Raw genomic sequence first — 8,665 nt, forward strand, 5'->3', positions numbered from 1 at the left:
AAACTAAAAGGGTTTTGTGGTGGTCCTGTGCTCCTAGCTTTCCCTGGTCGCCATTCAAGAAACCAAACGTGGGGTTTGTGGTGGATCATATGAGATGTCTCAACTATACAAATTATTAGATAATCTCACACTAATTTTTTTTGTGTGTGTGTGATGATTTCATATTAAACAAATATTATAAATCATTAAAAAAAATATTAAGTAAATAATTTTAGAGACTGAACAAAATCTTTGGTATCTAAATTAATTTTTATTATTGATAAATAATTTTTAAATTGATATTTAGTTAACTTCCAAAAAGTTTTAGCTACAAACTTTAGAATCTAAATGATTGTAGCTAAAACTTAAGAAAATAACTAGATACCGAATTAAAAATTATCTATCAATAGTAAAAATTAATTTAAATGTAAAAAAATTGTTTTTTTTTCTATGAAATTGATATTGAGTGATTTTTTTAATAACAAATATTTTTATTTTAAAATAGTTTATTTCAATTATTATTTTTCTATTGCTTTCATTAGTTCTGTTTATTTAACACTTAAAAAAATAGTATAATTATGAGTGAGAAAAAAAAATGATAAAAGTAACATGTATAGTAGTTATGGACCATAAAATAATTTTTTGCAGCTATATTTTGGGGCCCAACACTTCTGGCAAGCTTCAATAATAAAGAAGGAATGTTGAAAACCATACAACAAACTCTGTGTCTCTCTCCTTCCTTTTGTTTTGTTATTCCACCTCATATAATCAAATTATGGATGCTTAGGGCTTTCAATCTTATCTCCACCAAGTACTTCTGTGCACCAGATTCCTATCATCATGTGGAATGGAGAAAGTCAGAAATCCATTTTTAATATTATTAAATTTGAACAATATTATGAATCAATACACTTTAATGTATTAATTTTAAAAAAGTTAAAACTATAACTTGTTTAATGACTCTTTTTTTAATTTATAACTCTTTAATAATTTAACTCAAAAATTTGTTAGAAAAATATGTCCTTAATAATAATTTGCACAAATTTATGGTTCTTTATAACTTTTATTTTGAAAGTTGCATTATTTTAGGAAACGAAAAGTGTGATTAAAAGAGGATAACTCACTAAAAGTGGTCAATTATATTTTCTAATGGAGATGAAAATGAACCACTTAATGATATTCTGTACTAAAAACATAATTACAAAATGAAATATTTTCAATAACATGCTAAAATTATTTATTTAAAATAAAATGTTACTTCTTCTTTTTTACATAAAATGCTGTAATAGACATATATTCTTAGCACATGTAGGTTACCACTTTTGGCCAGACCAAGAATTGGTATGGTTAGGTAAGTGAGTGTTCATCACCTAAACGTTACATGTGTTGGGCACTTTTATATATCTTATATAGAAGCATAGTTTTGTTTTCGTGTACTTTTTAGTTCTTCATCAATCAAGAAAATTAACATGTATTTAGTCTAAACAAAAGCCATAATCTACGATTAGAAAAAGAAATGGTAATGTTTTTTATGGATCAAGAATTGCTCTTCTATTCCTTCTAAATAATATTGTGCGAGATTCGATTTTTCTCTGGTCTCTTTGGTACGTACTTCAAAAGGTATTATAATACCTAAATTAGAATTTGTTAGGTAATACTTATTAAAATTTTGTATGTGATAGTGTTGAGATTTCTTTCTTAATTTAGTGAAACCATGATGAATGAATATTGATAATTGATTCATTAAATATATTTAATGATGGTCATTCCAAAAGTCTCTGTTGAAAATGTGATAAACATTAATTATCTACTATCTCTTTATAAAGAAACTTTCCTCTCATTCTTTATATAAAGGAAACTTTTGAGGAAGAGATGCAAGTAAACATAGAGAGAAATGAGAGAATGTATATCTATCATAGTGTGAAATTAAAAATCCTAATAAGATACCAGAGATGTATTGTATTATATCCTTATTGAATGAGATTAAGTATTATCCTCACATAGTAAAAAAATTCTTACTTCCATATTAAATATATTTTCTGAACTAAGTCCCATAAATTTTAGTTATGAAGTAGAAAAAGTTTTCCATATTAAAAATCATTAGCATATTTTTTCTTTTGTTCTATTTTTTATTATTTATTTATCGCTTCCCAAGTACCTATTTTGTGTTTACAGAAAAAAAGGGAAATATGTTCTGATTTTTCCTAACAGATAGATAACTTTAATTATATTATGTGATTTTCTAAAAGTTGATTTAATCAGATTATCTATAAAATATCCGATCATATCATTGATAGAATATAGGATCACGTCACTAATGGACTACTCAATTGTTGATACCGATGGTAAAGATAAAATTATGAGTGTCTCATGGTAACACATTTTTCATTAAAATATGTGGTAAATGAAAACGCTAAAAGTGACAGTGGTGAAATTATGAGTATAAATGTGAGGCTGTGAAGGAGGTGATGAGAATCCTGTAACAGCCTCTGAACAGTATATAATGATGACTGATTCAATGATTCTGAAGAGAATCCTCTCCTAATCCTATATGCTATGAATAGTTGGCTAAAAAGAGAAAACAGTTAGAAGATCTTCAACTTTTGTCATGCACTGTTTATTTACCATTCTCATTCGCAACTTGTTTCATAAAAGCTTCACCAATCAAGAGGAAGGACAAGCTCGCCATGCTAACGTCTTCTTTCTCATCGTGGACAGCATTTTCAAAAATGAAAAATTATCACATTTTTATAATTTTAAAGACAAAATTTTATTTTTAATATATAACAGGCAGTGGCTGTCTCAAAAATAAAAAAAATAAATATTACAAAATTAATAAACGTCTAAGTCGTCATAATTTTCTTTAAAAAAGTGAAAATTTTAAGTGATAATCTTGGCAGGGAGACGAGGAGAAAGATAATGTTAAGCTCTCAATAATTAGTGTAAAACCTGACGTTTTACCATGATTAATCATACACAGTTAATTAAAAAGTATTTTATACTTGATTTTTAAAATAATACTATAGTACATAAAATAATATTATAGAAATCACCAATTTTACAGTTTATTATTAGATAATCCTATCAATTCATTCTAACTAAATTCTAAAACTCACTCTAAATACTCTAAATAAAACTATTTATATGGAATTTACAACATTAAAAGACCCCAATAAATCTCGTGGATAATCAGTTAAAATAACCTATCAATGTTACATCTGACAAATTTTGTTTGGTTGGTTTGATTATATATACTGTTTTTACTTTTAGTTATAAGAGTATCACCTTACTTTCATTTTTATTTTTAAATTGCGTAAAAGCATGATACAGTTAAAGGATGTTTGTATTTTTTTTTTAAAACTACCGTAAACAAAACATAAAGTAAATTTGTTATATTTAAAAATGAAAATGAAAAAGCATTACTTAAATCATATGACTAAGTTCATGTTTGTTTTTTCATTCAGTTAAACTGAACATGATTCAACTATTTATTTCTTTGTTAATTAGGGTATTGAAATGTTAAAAACCTTTTCCTAATACATCCTTAATAAAATTTTAGTGAAGACTTGAAGATTGAAAAACAAAAATAAAAAAAGGGTACCTGATTTGGCTGTAAATCAAGATCCAAAGTAACTTAGAGATGTCTCGTAGCTGCATTGATGGCAAAAAGAAAGGACATTAGTAGGAAACCAAAATCAATCTTTGTGTTGCACGTGATATTCACGTGGTAAACAAGGTCGCTGTCTCTGATGCAGAAGACAGCATTTGCTTGGTGTTCCTCCTCATTCAAATTTTTTCTGTAAACCACACACTACTTTCCTTGGCTGAGGGAGCTTCCTGTTGTTTTCCATCTCTTGGGTTCCAAGCGTTTCCCTTTAACTTGAAGGAACTATTACTGGCTGGTGGCCTCACATTACTACAACACGATAATTACAGCATGTTAAAATATTTTATTGTGATTTAATATTTATCATAAAATTGCTACTTTTGTTATATAGTATTAAGTAGATCAATTATGACAATGAAATAGTTTCCTACGTGCAACAGCATCGTGCATTCTGAATTATTGTGCAGGTTTAAGTAATACAGATCCCCCAAACCTTCCACATCAAATTCACCTGGAAGTTAAAATAATTGCAGCGTTGTCGTCAGTACCGTAAACGATGATCATGATTCTCACTCATCTGATGTTGAAAGGGCCAAATCAAAATTGACAAGTCAAGAACCTTTAGATGGATGGGCATCGTTCTGCATATAACTAAGCCCTGCATACCTATATTTTGAAGGAAAGTATGTTGCTTTTACTGTTTGTAAGATAAGATCAGAAAGGACATTATAACTGCAGCACTAAAATTGAAAATCTGAAACTCTAACACTGTAAAACTTTTAATAAGTTACAGCCCAAGGAAATTCTGTCCGAAGATAAAAATAAACAGAGACGTATAAGTATGGTAAACCTGTTTCAAGTGGAGAAAAACCTTGTAATTTGCAGAAAAGGTTGGCCGTTTCACGATTTGATGAATGAGTTTATCATTTATGAGCAGCCTTACTCACAAATAATAACCTGAAAGCCCCAGTTTGTTTCTTACTGTTATACTTAAGCAGAACCAATGCTCTAAATTATGGGTCCCAAACTGAAGCGGATGGTGACAAAACAATCACATACTATTACGTAATGTCAATAAGCTAGTTTGTGGAGACTTCGAGCCGGACCCCTACCCAAAAAGGGCAACTCAAATGAGCATATTTGTGCTTTTGAGAGCTAGAAAATGATATGAGGAAGTCTCTTTTCAGGTACGAACGATGTCAAGCACTCCCTGCGGAAAAAAAGGTACATACAGAGAGAGTACGAAATGGAAATACTTCCTTGTCTTAATGTTGTCGTACCAATTCAAAATCTATAAGCCTGTGAAGTCTGTAGTTGACCAACACAGGCTAGTGGCCATAACCCACATGTGAGGCAGCATAATCCTCAGGAGCAACTGTATCCAAACATGAAAAGCTGCTTCACCGCAAAGAGTTTGTTGCCCTGTAAAGCTCATACTGCGAGAGAGATAATTCAACAAGAAAACTATCTTTCACTGACCTGGTTGCAGTTCTTTACACCTGCCAACTTCAATGGAGCAATAACACGTGCTTCATTTTTTTCTTCAACTCTTCATATAGTTGTTGCCTCTATCTGGCGCCTGGGACTTTGTGACCATAACTTAGTTTTGATTCAAATGTGCGCAGTAGCCATTTACTTGCTAGTCGCTATTCTACGTATATTCCGTATGTAGGTTAAAAATTTAAAGTAATATAAGAGAATTTGAATGAGATATCATGATGCTAATTAATAATGAACCAAACGGACTAGCATTCTGGCATTGTTTTGTGCTCATCACTTGCCAGAACAAGGAAAATAAGCTGACTGTTTAGTTCTTTAAGTAACTTTCCAAGTTTATATCCATATCTAAACCTCAGTAAAATATCACTAATAACCAAACTTGACTAATTGACTTGAGACTCCTGTTAATTGCTTAAAGAAAGGAACTTTTTGACCATCATCGCTGGTCCCAATTGCTGAAAGCAGTGTGGTCTTCAAATCATTGATATCCTTGAGCAATTTCTCATTTTCCCAGGTACTCCTCTGTAACTGAACTTGTAATGCTGCATTAGGGGGCGCGGGGAAGTGGATTGGAAAGGTTGCAAAACATCACTGTCCAATAATCAACATCTAATACTTAATTAACTTTAATGATTAGTTTTATATACCAAAATGTATGTAGATATATTAACTTCCCCGTGTATGTCGTCTTTAATTTGGCTTAGTGTGAGAAACTAAATTCCAAGTACAGGACTAGCAAATGATCCTAAATAGCACAAGCAGTTCTCACAAATACAGATACAACAAAAACAAATGTCTCATACCACTAGCGATACACAGATCACAAGAGAAATTTAAAACCTGTTTTCATGTTCAAGTCTTAAATTCATAGGACTGCGGTTAAAAAAAATCTACCTGAGTTCGAACTATGAAGATCTTCAAGAATCTCCTCCACAAATGCCAATACGGAATTTTTAAGGACATTATTTTTATTATCCAAAAGTTCAATTTCATTTTCAAGGGAATCTTTCTCCGACAACAAATCTCTCACTTCACAATCTTCTCTCTTGTCAATTTCTTGCTGAAATTCTAGACATAGGGTTGTAAAAGCACCCCTGCATCGAAAATAGTCACCCAGTCACCAAAATTGAGATGTACGTTGCAAAAGATAACGTCACTTCCACGGAGGAATAACTTCATTTTAGAATTAGATCCCATGAGAAAGCTATAAGTGAGGCTTCAAATGGTATTCGAAGTTGAAATACATAAACAAATACATGAAGGCACTAATGCATATGTTCTATTATATTAGCCACATAGCAAGCAAAGGGGAGTGAGAAACTAGCTTCAAAGGCTATATTCAGTCAGGTATAGGATCATAGAACTGGTCCTCAAACTAGATCCTGTATTATTTTGTAGAAATAACACAGATCCCATACCTCGTATGAATCTCCGGGAACAGTTTTTGTCATTCGAATTCCTCAAAGTACCCCAAAATAAATGCGTAGACATATAGCAATCTTATAACTTTACATCTAGTTCAAAACTGATACTTCTTGCACTATTCAATTGATATTTGAGAGATGTTGCCGCCTATGAAAAATATTTGCTGGCGGAGTTACGGAAAGCCCGGTACAAGACCTCAATAACTACATCTACGTATATTAATTAAGAGTTTTTCAATACCGTTTTTCATCCATGTCATTAAGGATCTCTTCCCGCTTCATTTTAAGACAGCGTAACTCCTTCTCCAAGGTGTTTACTGAGGTCTTGAAATCAGCTATAAATGAATAGAAAAACATTGTAACAATGTACATAAGTTGAACAGCAAAAATAAGATCTCCAAATTATGATTTGTTAAAGGAAAATTAGCTAACACAGATCCAGCCATTAAAGATCCAAGTTCCGATAAATGAACGCTTTTTAAAGTAACTAGAACTTCAAATCTGCAACATTTATTTCATTCAGAATTAGTTCTTGTATATGGAAGCAAACATCACCAGAACGTCGGAAAAAGGGACGGAACACGTGTTTTTAGGAAGTATACATATTTCATTTTTGGATGAATAAATCTAATCTCAATATAAAACTACATACATAGACCAAGACTCATGAGTTTGGAAGAAACATATTATTGGAGTGCACGGAGATGGATATGTTGAGTAATACATACATTAGTGGAAATAGCTCATACATCTAATATCTTAACAGTTTGAATTGGACGTAATGTCACATTTGCTTATATAATTTACTCATGACCTAATTTGTGATGCACGTCTGAGAAAAAGGCTTACTGCTAGATAAAGATGTGCATGTTGAGCAGCATTTAAGCGGCAACGACCCATACATCTAATGTTTAAGGTTTTAAGTAAAAAGAAAAATATTAGAAGTCAAAATGTAAATTTAACATGGAGTAAAAAATCAAGACTTAAGAACCTGTTTGGATAAAATAACGTGTTTTTAGGAGTTTCTCTATTAAAAAAAAATATATACATTTTTAAGTAGCGAAACTCTCAAAAATATTTCTAACATGTATCTAAAAACAGCCTCCTATATTGCCTTCATTTTTTTCCAAACAGGGAAGGGTTAGTGGTACTAAGACTAAAATCGTGAAACTTATTAATTAACATGTCCAACAAGTTTCATAGTATGTTATTACGATGTCTATGGACTTTGAAATGAATCTGATAAATGTGAGGAAAAAAAATATTCTATTAATAAAAAAATAACTTGTAGCATTGGAAATGGTCTGCGGCATTAAATATTAGGAAAGCAAGTCCAGAAAGAAAATTTCCAGCAACGTCATGATAAATCACAGATTATATTTGTTTTATCAAAAACAACTCGCCTTTCCGGTAAATATTTGCATATTTATTTAAATAATATTTTCGTTACAAGTCTATTATAAAATAAAAGACATAAACAATAAAGTAATAAAAGTAATTGATTAATTACCGATCAGTTGATTTAGGATTTTTTCACGCATGGATCAACTTACAGATGAATCAGGAATTTGAACCGTATATTATTATAAAAAAAACCTATAAATTGAAGTGCATTAGGAGGTTTTCATTTAGCTTGTTTCTAAAAATTCAGGAATTAATTGATGAAAGCAAACATCTAATACTGCAATGCAAGCAACTAACTGAATGCACGAAGAGCGAATTGAAGTTAGCAGAGTCTATGATATACCAGCGACGGTGACGTATCCAACGGTGTCGAACTGCAATAAGGCGGAGGTTTTGATCAAATCGGCTTCCCTAGTTGCCAAATCGGCCTCGATCTCCTCGCACTTGACGATGCTGGATTCAATCTCTCGAGTAATCTCAATATTAGCTTCTATTTCTTCGTTTACCTGCTTTTCTCCAACACAAATCAACAACGAATGAAGAAAAAATAGCGAGGATAAACACAGATTCATACCTACCTGATCCAGCATTTCCTTCAGAGATGAAATGTGAGCGAGCATCGTTCCAGAATCTTCCATGCTTTCTCTTCCTCTCTCTGTTACGCAACGAACCAGTGCTTTCCCGCGCTATTTAATTTAAAACAGATATATATATATATATATATATATATATATATAAATTAATAACCAAC

General features: G+C 31.3%; 1 protein-coding gene across 2 annotated transcripts; it reads right to left on the reverse strand.

Moving 5' to 3' along the window:
- Positions 1-5,286: 5,286 nt before the first annotated feature.
- On the reverse strand, positions 5,287-8,594 carry LOC137836200 (uncharacterized). 2 transcript variants are annotated; one of them, XM_068645051.2, is made up of 5 exons: positions 8,493-8,594; positions 8,258-8,420; positions 6,752-6,845; positions 5,981-6,180; positions 5,287-5,628 (listed from the first exon to the last, which is right to left on the reverse strand). In XM_068645051.2, exons 1-5 carry the CDS (start codon positions 8,550-8,552, stop codon positions 5,453-5,455), a joined length of 693 nt encoding a protein of 230 aa, XP_068501152.2. In that variant the 5' UTR covers positions 8,553-8,594; the 3' UTR covers positions 5,287-5,452. The 2 variants fall into 2 exon arrangements, with proteins under 2 accessions (XP_068501152.2, XP_090153411.1); XM_090297285.1 differs by lacking the exons at positions 5,287-5,628; positions 6,752-6,845 and having other exon boundaries at positions 6,020-6,180.
- Positions 8,595-8,665: the final 71 nt, after the last annotated feature.

Source organism: Phaseolus vulgaris, chromosome 11 (assembly GCF_051622355.1).
Source record: "Phaseolus vulgaris cultivar YP4 chromosome 11, ASM5162235v1, whole genome shotgun sequence".
NCBI lineage: Eukaryota > Viridiplantae > Streptophyta > Magnoliopsida > Fabales > Fabaceae > Phaseolus > Phaseolus vulgaris.

Excerpts from the sequence above, each read along its gene's own strand:
- LOC137836200 (XM_068645051.2), bottom strand. The coding sequence starts at position 8,552 with ATGGAAGATTCTGGAACGATGCTCGCTCACATTTCATCTCTGAAGGAA. Across the intron at positions 6,846-8,257 it reads TGGATACGTCACCGTCGCTG|CTGATTTCAAGACCTCAGTA; the intron begins GTATATCATAGA and ends ATTCATTTATAG. Across the intron at positions 6,181-6,751 it reads AATGACATGGATGAAAAACG|GGGTGCTTTTACAACCCTAT; the intron begins GTATTGAAAAAC and ends TTTTCGATGCAG.